This window comes from Chamaea fasciata, unplaced genomic scaffold (assembly GCF_029207755.1).
Source record: "Chamaea fasciata isolate MVZ Bird 193981 ecotype frontalis unplaced genomic scaffold, bChaFas1.0.hap1 SCAF_1, whole genome shotgun sequence".
NCBI classification, from domain to species: Eukaryota; Metazoa; Chordata; class Aves; order Passeriformes; family Sylviidae; genus Chamaea; species Chamaea fasciata.
The window spans coordinates 72,005,024-72,021,919 of NW_027094086.1; the positions used below are offsets into that span (position 1 = coordinate 72,005,024).

General features: G+C 37.8%; 1 protein-coding gene across 4 annotated transcripts in view; it reads right to left on the reverse strand.

Annotated features, from left to right (window-relative positions):
* The window catches only part of SEMA5A (semaphorin 5A), a 318,649-nt gene that overhangs the window by 127,936 nt on the left and 173,817 nt on the right, over nt 1-16,896 (reverse strand). For all 4 annotated transcript variants that reach the window (XM_066186026.1, XM_066186022.1, XM_066186035.1 and 1 more), the window contains 2 exons: nt 13,073-13,171; nt 11,706-11,919 (listed from right to left, as the gene is read on the reverse strand). In XM_066186026.1, the coding sequence (XP_066042123.1) occupies nt 11,706-11,919; nt 13,073-13,171 (313 nt within the window). The remainder of the gene's footprint in view (nt 1-11,705; nt 11,920-13,072; nt 13,172-16,896) is intronic.

Sequence of the window (16,896 nt, forward strand, 5' to 3'; positions counted from 1 at the left end):
AGGTGAACATTTTTTGAAGCACTATTGTATAGAAAAAGGCTGCCACATTTTGAGCATTTTACAGGAGTATCTCAAACCTATCAGAACTTCGGAGGGGCACTAGAAAGGCAAGAAAGCTGGCACTGCCTCACAGCGGTCCAAACTGTCAGAAAACTCTTTTTCAAAGACAGACCAGATCCCAGTTAATGTGGCCTCTTGTGCTGCTTCCATCTCTATCTGCTGCGCTGAGAGTTCCCAGAGCAGGTTTTTGGCAGAAGTGATTATGAGCTGCCTCGGATGTATGAAGCTGAGCAGATCCAATAGTGCTCTCACTCCTCCCTGTAACTTTCACTCTCTATTTTATGAAGTGCTTCCTTGAGAGCAGTCTGGAATACACTACATTTTCTCCACACTCGGAGCTGCACAGGTATTTTGCTGGCAGATCACAACCCAACAATTTTAAGAGCTTTGTGCCCTGAGCCTTCACTGGTTACATTTAATCAGTGCATTTGCGTCTTTTAAAAAAAATGGAAAAAAAAAAGGCAAAATAGTTGGACAGGACTTACGATATCATAAGAAGTAAAATTACACTGACAATATACAAAGAACTAAACTTTTAGTAATAATAACCCTACTAGAACTTTAAATCTTCATTCCACATCTGTGTAAAACTTTCATTACAATAGGGATTTCACTTCAAAGGCTTCAAAAGCTTCAAAAACCTAATGTGCAAATACTCAAAGTGAATTTGATCCACCCACAAAAAACATTTTGTACAAACATTAAAAAAGGATGCCCTGCCTTTCAATCAGGCCTGAAGATCCTTCTCACTGGAGGTCCACTGATATAAAAGGCCTCTACATTAGCACTACAGGATCTCACTGCAGAGTTAAAAAAGCACTATTGGAAGCACTCAGCATAAAGAATGATGAACTACAAAAATAAAACAAACTTCACAAATTATAGGAGTAAAAATAATATGAAATGCATTCAGAACATATTCAGGGTTCTTGAAAATCCATGTCAAACCTTTCAAAAGACAGTTTTTTAAAGCTGCACTGATAATCATAATACATGTATAAAAAATACCTAGTATTCATATTTCATTGTTTCAAAAATGAGAAACAATATATACATCTGCAAGCACCTATCCTTTATTGATTCTGAACTGATGAAATTGTGACCTGCTGTTGAAACTTGTGAAAACTGCTTTCATTTGTATTAAATGTAATAATCTCAGAGTTACCTTAGGGAATTCAGTGGATATGGAAGGATTACCATGTCAGACTTTATTTATTTCATTCTCTCTTTAGGAAAAATGAACAGGGTCACTTCAAAATTTCAAAGGAAAAAGTATCTTCTCAACTAGGAAAAATCAGTTCTTATGTGTCCAAATACTGTGCTGTGAACTGCTATTTGTTGACATGGAGGTCTTACCATGTAAGTTTTTAATGCAGCAAATGAAGTGAATCTTGTTTCATGCTGACTTTGCAAATAGCTCTTGGAAGGGCAAACACATCTCATTTTTGATTTCTGATCACCACAAGTGCAAGCATTCTGGTATGCGACACGATACAGTTAGTACAAAAATATCAACCTGTAATAATGTTACAAGTATTGTATATGACCTTTATAGGGTTTTTTATATACTCAATTTATGGACATGTCAGGCTGACTAGACTTTCCCAAATTAAATGGAACCAGTGGAATCAGGAAAGCAAGAAAATGACTTTGTCAATGTGACCCAAAAAATATCTCCAGTGTACATCACAGAGCAGTGCTACACAGAGCACATGTCCAAGCACTGGGTGGCTAGCTAGGTACTGCCCCTGGGCAAACACACTACTCTGCTCTTTCTGAAGTTTGCTTACTCAGCACAGATCCTGGGAATCTCTACCATTTCCTTCATAAAACAGTGTGACTGGCCAACAAGGATATTTCCCCACAGACTCTTCTAAGTTACTGCAAAACAGACAACTCAACCATATGAAGCTCAGATAGTGCTTCAACCAGATTTATGATTGTTTTTCTGGAGGTTGGAGACAAACCTTCATTTTCTGGGGAGCACAGTCTCTGTTCTTAATGTGAAAGCACTTAAAAGGAAGATACAATTATTCCCTTTAGATTATTCTCCCTTTCCACCCACCAAAGGTGTCATGCATAAGCTGATTTCCTGTGCCTTTTTTATTTAGTGATGTGGATACCGTCTGAGTGGGTAAAAGGATGAGAGGAACTGTATAGGAATTTTTCTGTGGATGTAAATTGGAAACAGGAGTCTAAAAGAGCCCTGTGAGCACCTGAGGTAGTTTTGGCCACTTCTTGCTGTCTGAACTTAGGAGCAAGAAAGTTTCCTTGTGCCCTTTAATCCATGTAACTTCACTTCTTCTGAAGCAACCTAACATAGCTTAATTTACATAGTTAGTGGATGCTACTGCTTCCAGACTAAACCAAATGACAGGAAATGATTCAACTTTCTTTAAGGAGGTAACAGCAATTAACCTTAAGGATTTAAAGCTCCAAAACCTACTCTAAGTCAGTAAGAGCTGTGATTTCCACTGGCCGTCCCTGTGAGATGTGACCACTCATATCTGAAGTGCAAGGCATTCGAAGACCCAATCAAAAGTGAAATTAACCCCAGAAATGTTAAAAGAAAGCTTAACTATTATTTTTTTCTGATTTAGACTCAGATCAGATTATATATGTATATATGCACACATAATAAGACACACACACACAAAGATATATGAATACATAATATATTCAAGAACTTAGGAGTCTAGATACTGCTCTAATGTTGAATGACACCTCTCTGGAACTTGTTCACTTGTTCACTGACCCCATGAGATCAATGAATCACACCATATTGCTGATGTCTCAAGACCCATTTCTTCAAAATAATTGTATTCAGGCAAATGCTTAATAGCATTAAATTCTAGAAAGATGCATTTGAATTTTTTTGAATAAACTTCACATTTCAGCTACAAATGCTCTTTAAAAGGGACACTTAAAGTAATGGAAAGAATTTATGCTTCAGAGGTGCCAGTCTGTATTATTTCCTTTCATTTTATTAACATAATCAACAAAGTCCAGTTGGAATTGCATTCTGCCATCTCTGTATATTCATTTAGTTATGGCCCTTTGCAGCTGCTGGAAAAAAAGTACAGACTTTGCTATAGGCTGATCAAGGCATCACTGCTCATGAAGGTTTAGGGGCAAATTTTACTCACAGAATAAAAGTTTCCTACAGCATTATATATCTCAAAAGTAATACATAACTTGTGGTCATCACAGCTATATCCATCCTCAGGAGCTAAACTGTAAAATGTTAAGTCCTGTATGAAACTGCTGGAAATGGTTTATTAATAGCTATTTTTCCTCTGTGTTTCACAATTACCTATGATGCGTGCTAAACATGTCAACCTGCCATAGAGTAGCTGGCTACCAATCCATTTTGACTATTTCCTTTGCAATGCCTTAGCTCTCCAAGATTTCTTTTACATTCATTTCCTTTTGCTAAATTGAAAATTTTATAGGTATGGAAGAGCAAGGACAGCAAAATACACTAAAACTGTGTATCCCAGAAAATTTTTTTCCAATCTTCTCTTATATTGCTGATAGATTTTATAATACAATTCAGAATAATCATAAAAGTGGATGCACTCATTACTTTTTTATTGAGGTACTCTAATAAATTCTGAAATGCAATTATTTCTTTTCTGAAAAATTGTTTTCAGATATAGTATTACAAAATTCCTTGGTTTATTTCCTGTTGTTTATTTCAAATAAATCTCCTTCATTTTCAAGATAAAGTGTTCTTACATGGCATAATACTTTGCAATTTATTATATCATTTTGCTGATGCAAATTTGCCAGTAACAAACTTAGTCAAAGAAGCCATTCTCTACTCTAACCTAATACTTACAGAAGGCCTTGAAAGTCGCACCCGGAGTTCAGTGGATTTTGTCACCTATATTCACTGGATAGACACCTTGCAAAGCCATGCAGGGGCAGGGGGGCAAGGGTGAAAAATACATCGGGATTTCATTAATTCACTCAAAACCTCTAGAAATTTGGAGTATGGGGATCTATCGAGAGATCCAGAAGTTTGGATGGTAACTGAAAATAGAATCCAGAATTCCACATATACAGGAATCTAGTGCTCTTTCATGAGATTTTGCCAATCAGCTGTTATGGTATGGAAAGAAAATCCAATTATGATGGCTTACCCATTTCTCTCCAAACATTTTCACTGCCATTTTGTTCTTCTTTTCTCTGTTTTAGTTTTGTAGGAAGGAAGATAATTAAATTACTTTCCCTGCAGACTTGTGTATTTGGTTTGCATGGCCAAGCTTTGGTAGTGGGGAGGGGCTACAGGGGCGGCTGCTATGAGAAGCTGCCAGAAGCTTTCCCCATGTCCAGCTGTGCCAATCTCTGGCAGCTCCAAAGGATGGACATGCCACTGGCCAAGGCTGGGCCAATTAGAAATGGCGGTAATAACAGATTACAGATAACCATTAGAAATGGTGTTATAACAGACTTAAGAAGGAAGAGTTATTGTGCAGCTCTAGTTGTGGCCACAGAACAGAGGAATCAAAGCCTGTGAGAGAAGCAGCCCTGAAGACACCAAAGTCAGTGGAGGAGGGGCAGGAGATGCTCCACATGCCAGAGCTGAGATTCCCCTCCAGCTGGAGGTGAAGACTGTGGTGAAGCAGCTGTGCCCCTGCAGCCCATGGAGTTCCACGGGGATGCAGAGATCCACCTGCAGCCTGTGGAAGAGACCCGTGCCAGAGCAGGTGGATACCTGAGAGGAGGCTGTGACCCCACGGAAGCCCCATGGAAAGAGGAGCCCATGCTCAAGCAGCCTGTCCTTGAAGGACCACACCCTATGGAAGAGTGACCCACACTACAGCAGTCTGGGGAGGACTGTTGCTTGTGTGGTGGACTCACACTGGAGAAGCTCATGGAGAACTGACTCCTGTGGGAGGGACCCCATGGTGCAGCAGGGAAATTACTCCTCTCCCTGGGCAGAGGGAGAAGCCATGGGCGATGAACTGACCATAGCCCCCATTCCCTGTCTCCCTGCACTGATGGGGTAGGAGATAGAGCTGGGAAGGAGGCAGGCATGGAGGGGAAGGTGGAAGGTTTTAAGATTTTATTTTACTTCTCATTATCCTGCTCTGATTTTGTTAGCAATAAATTCAATTCATATTTTTAATTTGAGCCTGTTTAGCCCATTATGATATTTGGTGAGTGATCTGTCCTTATCTCAAGTCATGAACCCTTCTTTATATTTTCTCTCCCCCATCCAGCTGTGGAGGGTAGTGACAGAGAGGCTTTGTCGCTGAGTGCCAGGAATACAGACAGCATCAACCCATTACAACCTGCTCCTCTTTTCCTTTTTCTATTTTTTTCCTTTCTCTTTTCATAACAAAAAGGAAACCAATTTCATAATCATCCTCTTCCCCCTTCACCTTATGGCTTGGTGTAACTGCTGTTGAAATTCCATCCAATATTTCTGTCACGGGATGACACAGAGTCACAGAATGAGTCAGGTTAGAAGGGTCATCTGATCTAACCTCCCTGCTCAAGTCAGGTCATCCTAAAGTGCTTTGGACAGGATTGCATCCAGAGTGTTCTTGAATACCCCCAGTGAAAGACATTCCACAACCTCTCTGGGTAGTGTGTTCCAGTGTGCAGTTACTTGCAGAGTAAAGACATTACTCCTCATATTCAGGTAACCTTTCAGTCCCCTCCTTTCTTTGATAAATGCTAGTTTTCATGCATTCATGTTCCCTGAAATTTGAAATTTTCCACCTTCCCCTGACTGAGATGCATCTCAGTCCTAAGTTCTTCCATTCTCTCTGGGTCATTGTTATCATAGTTTCGTGTATTAATGAGGCTCACTCTGCTGTTGTGCCTCTCCGCAGTTGGGAACAGATGATCTGCTTGCAGAAGTGTCCTCCTTCCTCATTCAGCCTCTCTGACTGGCACCTGACATAAGCAGGCTAGATGAGATATAAAAGAACAGAGTGTCCTCAATAGCCCCCTAGTGTTTTTCATAAATGTTAGGCGGACCTTGCTGTTTCACCTAGAGTAGATAAGAAGTAAAAATATCCTAACTCCATGGGTGGTGGTTCTTGTCGACCATTTCAAACAGGTAAGGAAATGCTATGAAGGTGTTTTGTAATCACAGATTGGCATTGGAAAAAGGAAGTCAGAGGAGGCACCTCCACTTCACACCAACTTACTGTTTTCCCACTCTGTCACTGCCATCAGGGAGAAGATTTCAAAACCAGTAGGTATTTTCTCTCCTATTTTAGGATACTGGCAAAAATGATGATACACGCAAAAGTAAAGAACCAACCTTATGGGTGGCACAATCAAAGAAACACAATTATTTATCTTCCTGCAAAATAAGCAAAACTGGTAGAATATGCTTTGCACATTTTCAGTCAGGTTTCTTATCTGAAAGAGTACATTGCACATGCAAGCACACGCTGGTTTTGAGTTACATGAAATATTATATAATAAAGAAAAGCTTGCACTAGGTAATTACAAGGCTTTTCATTAAAACCCAGAAAAATGAAAGGATAACACTGAATTATTATAGCCATTTCCATTAATCCTTAAAGACAAAATTGAAAGAATTAATTTTTATTCTTAGATCATAAATTCTCTCTACACACCCTACTAGCAGCAAAAGTTTTAATAAAAGTCTGCTAACAAACAATAACAGGCACTGATTCAAAGCTGTACTAAATGCCACTAACCAAACCACCTTTGTAATAATTTTAGTCTTACTATTACCTGTGAAGAGTAGAAGTATCTGCTCTGGATTAATAACCTTTTTATTAATGTTTTTAAGAAAGTGATCTCAGAAGAACCATAGCAAGAGGAAAAATGGTAATATCATGTCCACCACTAAAGCGCAAAATTCCAGACACTCATGTCCTCAGCTGGAAAGGCTTCTGATATGAAAGAGATTTCATTTTATGTTATGGCATGGCATGTTATTTTATGTTATGTTATTTAATGTTATTTAATTTTATTTATTGCTACATCTGATATAGGATTACATTTTAATCATCTATGGTCTGATGAAATGATGTGACATTTAGAACACAGTTTTTCTTTATTTAATATGTTACAGCAGCATCTATCACTGGAAGTCCAAGGTAAAGAAAACAGCTGCAGCCATTTCAAGATAGTTGGAGACCCATGCAATTGCAAGGAAAGGCATTAGACAAATTATGAAACCAAATGTCGTAGTGTTTCTTTGTGTGATGAAACAGACACAGGGATTTCCTTTTTATTTTTCTTTTTTAATGTTTTGCCCTTTTATTGGCTGAGGGAAGCAAACAGACATTACAGACTAAGGCCAACTTTCACACTGAGATATCAGATCACATTTAGTAATTTAAAGAGGTGTACTGAAAGGAGAAATACCTTTACTAACTGCAAATATTGGACTACAAAAAAGGTTTCTAAGTTTAAAGAGTGAAGGCTTTTCCTTGCCAATCTGGACACATTGCAACAGTGGACTGCAAATATATCTATTATATTTATTTCTGTTCTCTAGAGCAAACTGTGATGAATTCTGCCCCTGCTGAACTTTGCAGATCAACTCTACAGTAAAGTCTAATTAGAAGCATACTCCAGATTTGACTTAAACATAGTTACACTGAGAGCTTAAAGACACTGAAATAGACAGCATGCCAGCTTAATGAAAGAATAATTTATTTTTTTATCACTTAATAATGTCCAAAACAGACTGCTAAGGCAGACTATTCTTCTTATGAACCACTAAAAGGGAAATTTTAAGACATTCCAGAAACATGCTGCCCTTTACTGACCTGAGCAGCTGGCTGAAGCTCAGGGCCTTGCTGACTGCTTTGGTCAGAAGATATCAGTGGGAGAGATGTCTGCTTTAGACATAATCCTCAGTGTGTGCTCCATCACCTCAAATTATTTCTCTTAAGAACAGAAACACTTGAACATGGATTCAGAGAGAAAGAGAGGGTACACAGCAGAACAGGACACCTTGCAGAGAAAATTACTGGTAAGCAGTGCTTCAACTTTCTTCATCTGTTTGTGCACATATACATATTCAGGTGAGTAACTTCAGGCAATACATTTTCCTTTACATGGGAAAAGTGAAGGCCAAAATACGACATCATGGGAAGGAGAGTTGGGTTCTCTATATCAGATTTGCAGGCTTGCTATCATAGAGCCAGCTGGGCCATGGATTGGGAGAGAGCTGGTTTGCAGCCTTCGTTGACTCCTCTGGGTGGTCGTGTTCCCTTTGAGAACAGTGACATGGGTACAAAGTACCAACAGGGTTAGCAAGACGATAACACAGGGTCTGTTTCTCCCTGCATTGTCACTTGATGAATTCTTTGTGAGCAGCCCAACCCCTGTTGAACTAAGGTGAGTGCTCAGGTCATACCACTACAGTAACCCGGTGCTTCAGGGGCATCTCATCATGGAGACAAGCAGAATTTCTGCACAGTACAGCTGTGGTCAAAATCCTACTCATTGCTTTGGGCCAGCTGCATTTGATCTTGTCCATAAGAGCACCAAGAAGACAGAAATAGCATTGATAAACAGAACATCAATTTCTTTTTCTAGAAGCAGAGGGATGTTCTGAAGTAAAAAAAAAAAAAAAAAATGTAACTAGGGATCTTATTCAGAGATATTCAAGAGCTGAATAGATTACTACTGTAAATCTTAAAAGAGATTAAGTTAAATAAGTACCACCAGATGCTTCTTTCCTCCATCAATGAAGACAGCATGACTGCACACTCTAAAATTTTCCAAAATAGGAAAAACTTTAAGGAAGTGTGCAGATATCTGTAACATTTGCTGAACTGTCCTTTCTGCCAATAAAAATTTTTAAGCACGACAAAATTCATAGAGTCATATCCTGTACAGTAGGTGAACAAATAGTATGCTCAGAGAGGCTCAAAGATGGCTCCACAATAACTAGCTCCAGTCAGAAATAGGGTTTCTGAGTAGGCAGTGCTGCTGTGTGCTGTCCATCTAAAGTTTTGGAATTATGCCCATTCAAAATCTTTGTGCTTTATATTAATTTTCCTTTTCCCCTTCAGTTATATTCTCTCAGCATACTTCTGTAGCTTAATTTAACGCATACGTTGGATAATTAATACTTTTAACTGAACTAACCAACTCTTTGTCCCCCCAGATAACTGAGTGTTGAGTGCATCAAGAAAATGATAACTCAGAGATGAAAGTTCCCAGATTTCTAATGTTCTAATCTTCTAATGTTTAACATAATCTTCTAATGTCAAGCAACTGATCAGAATGATGCTCAGTAAAAAGCTGGTAACTTATGTACTCGGCTGATGTGGGTTGCTTCCAAGCCTACCAAGCCCCCAGTAGAAGGCAGGATGTGACAATAAATACGTAACTCTGGCTGAACCAGAACAAATGGGGAGCTTGGGTCAACAACATTAATGTGTTTTATTTGTGAAATCTATGATTCCAGAAGCTGAAATCACATCATGGTAATTACAGATTACAGACCTTCTGACAAGCAAGATTAGGAACAAGTTTCCTCCTGTGATGAAGACTCAGAGCTTTCCAAGTCAAGATCTTGCACCAAAAGGCGCAGTGAACACCAAGAGCAGACTGCCTAGGCACAGAGTCATGTCCTTTTTCCCCAACTGATGGGATTGAAGACCTCCGAATTTGCTGTGCTAGCCACTAAATTAAACAATGTCTTTATTGCATAGCAATAAAGCACAGAATAAGACAATCAGCTGTGTTTCAGAGTACAACCATCACCCCCAGAGATGATTTGATTTGGTCCAACATGATTCACAGAGCAGAAAATCTAAATGAGAAAATACAGGGTGCTTCCGCGGAAAACTTTGAATTGGAAACACTGACAGACACATGCACATGAGCACCACAGATGAGGCTGATTACAGTAACTGTGAGCTACTGCTGCATAACAGATATTGACTAGGGAGCTTCCATTCCAGTTGATGACTTACTTTTCTTGCAGGATTATCAATCTTTGTTACTTTGTCACTGAAAGAAGCAAAATCTTCCCTTCAATCCAAGCACTGAAAAACTAATGTGGTTGCTTGGCACTGAATCAGAAAAGCATGTAAATTGACATAAAAGCAGATGAATCCCCAACTCAAGCAGATGAATCACCCACTCCTAGCTACCCCAGAAAACATTCCCCCTTCCTTTAATATAGTTAACTAGGCTGCTTTTGCTCTTTTATTGGACTTACTTTATCTGGCTCCAATTACAAAAATCATCTTGTTCTTCCTCCCCAAAGATAAAAGCTACAGTTTCCTGGTAACTTAATTACAAACAGTTTTGAGTCAGAAGAATGAACTCTAATGGAGAATGTATAAGTACATCTGAAGCTTTTAATAGACAAAATGTGAATACAGTGAATATCATTAATTAGAGAAGCCTAGTGTGAATTTCAGGGTGCTTTTGGCATAAAAATATCCAGTAAAGGTGCAAATTCTGTGTGAAGACTTTTTCCCCTTTGACAAAAGCACACAGGTGTGGCACAGCAATTAGTTCCAATACCAAGCTGAGAGGAAAAAGTGTGCCTGACCAGGGATATAATTATCATGAGTTTGTTCTTCCCTTCACTTCTTTTGCACTGCTATAATTCTGTTATGTTCCACACAAATTTAGGACTTTTTCTGTTGTTGTAATTAACATTCTAAAATCATCCAACCTTGAGAAAAGGTCACAAATTTCTGTGAGCTACCTCTGATGGGTTCATTGTTCAAATAAAATATACCAATCCTATAGGCACAATTCAGCATTCACATTATATGAGAACTGATATATTCAAACTAAAATCTGTTACTTGCAGCTGACCAGATGTTCTGAAGCTAGAAGGATTTATATATGTATTTAATTTCTAGCATGAGAATAATCCCATCATAACATGAAATGTACTGTAGGAATAGTGACTGTTGTGTCACATATCATGCATTATGATTTTTTTTTTCTTCTAGAACACCATGGGCAAACTATAATATACATAATTTCACACTTCATGTGTAATAATATTTTTCATTTTAGAAGAATCTGTTTCTTTTTTTTGTAATAAACAAAATGGCAACTCAGTCTGTCACATCCCAGGAATACCTATCTGTTTACAGCTTCTCCCAGCTGGAAATCCTCATCATGTGATTAATGTCCATGAAACAAAATTGACTGCTAAGCACAATTTTATGATATGTTTTGTAAACTATTCCGTCCTTAGGCTATAATAAGTGTCAAAAATGTCAATCTACCACCTAAGCAGCTTGAAAGTCAAACTTTTTTCTGCTTGTCAAGGCTGGGACCTGCAGGGAAAGCCAGGAGAATTCAGTCCATTCTAAACTGTTTATCTTCTGCCTTAGGTTTTTGAGGGACTTTGAAAAGAATGCTCAATGCAATCTGCTCTCAAAGCTGACTCAGCTTTGCCATGTAAGAGCACTGTAAGTGCATCTCATCCCTGTGCCTGCAAAAATTACTTATATTTAAGGGCACATCTACAGATTTCAGCTATATTAACTAAATTCCATAAAACTAGTAAAATAATATATCAAAAAAGCAAAATAATGTAAAAGTTAAATAAACAATACTTCAAAAACATTCAGATTCTCAGAATGGAATTTCAATACCATGAATGTGATGAACATGAGTTTAAAAGATGAGTCTCACAGTCCACCAACACTCACCATTCAGCCACTTGGAGTTGTACTGGGCAGTTCGGAGAGGAGGAAGGGCCCCCAAACTTCGATAAATAGCAGGATCTCTTCCTGGAAAATCCATGGCTGTAGCAGCATATAATTCTCCACTGGAAGTGAGAAGAGCAGTAGAATTGTGCTGGGGACTGTAAGGACAACGAGCCATGCCACTGATTTGGTCATGTATCTCTGCCAAGTTGCTTAACTGTAAAAGAATTAGAAAAAGGAATTTAAATTACCTGAAAATTATCATTTTAGCCAAGGTGCATCAATCTGAATAAAATCCTATGACAAACACCTCCCCTCTACTTTATTACTGTACAATAGAGATGAGCCAACCTCTTCATCAATCTGAAATAGTCTCATACAGAAAGTCTTCTTGTAATGTTGTCAGATCTCACCTTTGCCATTTTGATGTGTAAAGCATACATGTCAGTCATTATTCATCATGCCTAAATGTTTTGTATTAGAAGGGGCTCAAAAATTAGTTACTTCTGAAAAGATAGTTATTATGAAAAATAAAACCTAACCTGATTGCCAGAATCAATAAGGCATCTACCACAGCAGACAACAACGACAAAAAAAATCTTTTGTTTGTTTTTTTTGGTGTATTTTAGGAAAAAAATCTCACATGAAAAATGAGAGTAAGAAAAGGAGCTTTCGAACTCAGCAGAACTATCTCTGATTTAGCAGCCCAAATACTTTGAGCCATTAACCACAGCATGATGTAAATATGCTATTTGAAAATAAAGGTGCAATGGGTTTAAACATAATAAATCTGGCACTGAGTTTTTTAGTAATGCAGCTATTCTTTTTATTTAAGTGTTTCTCCCCTCCTGAAACCAATAGGTAGCCTAGTCCAAACAGTGACATTTTGATACTTATTATGACTATTACTGATGCTATAATTAGGTTTTTTGAACACAGAATGACAGATCTTCTCAGTCAAGATTTCTCAGTCTCATCAGCCAGAAATCACTAATACAGGTACTCTCATTTCTCCAGAATTACACACACATAGTATGCAGTTATACAACCACATTTGATAACTAAACTTATTAATGCCAATCAAAACTGACAGTGGCAGAAGTCTTAAAACACATAGGGTTCATAAAAATTGGCATGTAGAAGGAACTGAGATGCTCACAGCTGTGTTTCCCACATCTGAGGAAAGGACTGCAAAAAAAGAGATCGGTTAGCTCTCCTATTTAGCCTGCCACAAGCTAAATCAGCCTTTTACACATCAGCTCACCCAGCAATGATCATGTAGCCAGTTCTCAGCCACAACATGCTCTGCCTTTTAATCTGCTGGCTCAGAACAGGGACTCCAGCTTGTGGGGAAAACATTCAACTCTTACCGTGCGATTGGTGCAGATTGGAGTGAATGCATTGGTTCCACAGGTAAAGAGATGGTTGCCTCCAACAAGAAGCACTCGAATATAGTTCTGGCATTCCTCCTGCCACACATAAAAGAAAAAATACATTTAGTGATACTGCAGAGTACAGAGGACACAAATGACACTTTGCTTTCCATGGTTATTTATTCACACAGAAAAATTTTAGGTAAACAAAACTTAAGCATACCTGAGCTAGCAATCACAGTATGCACAGATTTCTTATTTATACACATGCATCACAGGATAACAACAAACCTCTCTAGTACTGAAGATTTCCTCTCAGAACATATTTCAAAGTTTCTCAAAAAATTTCATGACCAAAATACAAATATGCTCACCCTCAGGGATAATTTGACATGTTTTTACCCCATTAGGATGGGTGAAGACTTTATGATATTCATATCTCTCATTTCAGGAGCTAGAAATCAACAGCAATTTCTACTGTTAATTCAAACAGATAGCTTTGTCCTACAATACTAAAAATCTCCCAGAACTATATGAGAAAAACTTCAAACACTTCTCTTGAAAAAAATCAATGTCCATATCCAACAAAATGATCAACAATATGTTTGGAGAAAAAAAAGTTTCCTGGAAACTTATATTTGAATGCTCTCTAGCATTCACCACAAAATAAGTCTTATAAAAAGTCTGAAAAAAGCCTTGTGAAAATACAGCTATGCAATTCTAGCTGATATTAAGTGAAATCATGTAAGTAAATCCATACAACAGCAGTAGCACAGAAGTCCCATTATCTGGCCCACAGTTATATTAAATGGATTACTTGTTTATCTTGAAAATAGACTCTCATCCCGGAAGACAACAAATATAATCCTGAATAAATTGAACAGGCACAAAACAGACTGCAAAAGAAGATGGGGAAAATATTTTAAAGGTCTCTCAGAAAACTTCTAGAATTTATCTTCTATGCCTTTCCTCATAAAAGTCAAGTTAAAAACAAACTAAAAAAAAATCCTGTAAAATCTCAGGAAAGAAATTACCTCTTGGAAAAAAATACCTTTCAAACTCACATTTGCATTGGTTTCTTATGAAAAACTAGCTTTTAAATGCTTCTCTTTGAGCCTTTAAGGGCAAGGGACAAACATCTTAGAAGCAGCATTTGATTCCTATTGGGTAAAAATGATGAAGTTTTTATACTGAAACTCATAAAACTGTCATCTTGATATTCTTTAAACCACAAAGAGTCTAATACACAACCATATAACTCAGTTGGGCAATGCAACAAGCCACTAAAAAAGTAGTTATTTCACAACGTGGCAGTGTTGGTCGTTTTGGCAGTTTCGTTGTATCAGACTGTTATAACTCCATCACCATAAAAAACCCAAAAAATTAGAAGGCAACTTTTTTGAGGGATTTTTTTTTTTTAATTGGAAGGGTGCTTAAGGAGGTTCACAGAATGTAAGATAGTAATTTATTCATTGTTCTGTTTCCATTCTGCCCTTTTGCAACAAGGCATGGAATGTACGTGTAGGAAAAATAAGTGGGTTCTGACATTACAATCCATCCAACCTCTCCTCTTCATATTGCAGAGCTCCCTGAAAAAGTGTCATTTCCAAATCACTTGCACGCTGATCACCCACTCATTTTGTTCAAAAATAATGCTAATTTCTTAAACTCTGACATTCTTGGGAATCACAAGATTCTTCCTTTAATGTTCCCAAGTCCTGTGCCAACTTGACAACAATCCATACTGAAACAGGGCAAATAAGACATCTCATATGGAATTTTTGTTGAGAACACAGCACAAAAAATGGAAAATGAAAGAATAACTTTTTTTAATTGGCTACTTTCTTGATTTGAAAAACTATCCATATTAATGCAAAAAAAAAATTTAAAAATAGGTCATGAAGAAAACCATCACCACCCAAAAATATACTGACAAAGGACTTCATTATTTAGTCACCTGTATTGTCCAGAGATACTTTGCTAGTTCTAAAGCAAAGTTTGGACATGCTGGTTCACTTTTGACACATGCAAAAATGGGATGTATTTTGTAGAAGTGACAAAGGACTTCAAATCAAAGGATTTTTTAGGTCGGGAGTGGTGTTAGGTTTGGTAGCTATCTTTTATGTAGTTTTATTCTCCAGTTCATCTCGACCTCTATGTCATATACCTTCTTATTTGCCTATAAAAATATATCTCAAATAAAAAAATTCATTTAGGAAAAACTTTCTACTTTTGTATCAGGACATCTGAAACAAAATACAACCATTTTAAACAATTCAGCAGCCAAGCAGGCTAGGTTGTTACTTAAAACTACCTTGACAGTCCAAGATCAATCTGACTGCAAAATATCCTCTTGCAGCAATATTTCTTGTAAATGTTAACATTTTAAACATACCTGCATTTAATTTTTAAATACTTTTATTGAAGGTTCAGATATTAACACACCTAGCCATTAGAATCTTAAATAATCAAGAGATGGGATTTAATTTTAATTTGCATTATTATTTTTAACCTCTCTTTGGTTTATGCATTCTCAACAACTTCATTTATATTTTTTCTTTCTAACATTCCCTACCACAAGTGTCAGTATGAATAGGCAAATTTATTCTCTTAATTGTGTCTGGTGCTCTAGACTTCTACATGCTAACGCATGCTGGCCACAAGGACATAATTTTGCATGGCTCACTCTTGTAGCCACTAGCTATTTTAGACAAAAGCTTAAATTGGTAGATAAATGTCTGAAGTCTGAGTAACAAACATCGGCCTTCAGAAGTCAAGTGCACATTACACTGTCAAATGTGACAGATGTCCCCATATATTTTCCCCTTCAGCTCTTTTCCCTCATTGGCTTCTAAAGCATAAACCTCAGAACAACTGATAACAGCCACAGGCAAAAATTCCGGGCAGCTTCTTTCTCAAGAACAAAAAAAGAGTTGTGTTTCACTGACCATTATCTAAAAACTACTTGAGTTGCTTCAGGGTTCAAAGTCACCTTCTGGTCTCAGGGCATTCACTCCATCAGTTAAAGTGACTTTCAAGCAATGAGTTCAGGTTTTGCCACCTGAACTTATTGCCCTCATGCTGCTCCGTGGTCAGCAGAGCTTCCAGAGAAATCAGGATCTGAATGAATAACCTACCCACAGCCATTCCCCTGAAATCCTCCTCTCTCCTCTGCCACAGCCTGGGCTGGCCTTAACACATTTTAACTCCAGTCTTTCCTGTGTCTTCCTACAGTTACATGTGCCTGCCCTGAAATCTGAATTCACCTGAGAAATGTTACAGAGACTCTGCCACTCTGCAATTTGGGCTGCATCTATTTGTACAACAGGCAAGCAAACAAGTTTTTCTGATAACAGTAACTGGAATTGTGTTTGCAAAGATATTTTCTCTGAAGAGGGACAATGTAGCCCTGGAATGAATTCCTCCTGATCTGATAATTCCCAGTTTTTCCAAGAGAAGGCTCTGTATGCATCTCCTACAGAGAGTATAGTGACCTTGCTTTAGTTTTGGAAATAAGGCAATAAAAGACAAACATAATTTAGCTATCCTTTCCCTGGTCATAAATTTATCTTTCACTGACCACATCAGTGAAAACAAAAGAGGCATGAAAAGTTCAAAATATCAGTTGTCATTCCAGCTGGGTAGGTTTTCTCAGACGGTATCTCTGCATTCTCCAGCAACTCCCATATGAAGCTTTCAGGCTACAAAGTTTACACACCAAAAAACTCCCCCAACCCAAATGGTAACAGTAAGAAGAGAAGTATTTACTCCAAGGATTTCTTTTTAATGTAATGAAGCATAAAGACTATAATCCTTTTCTA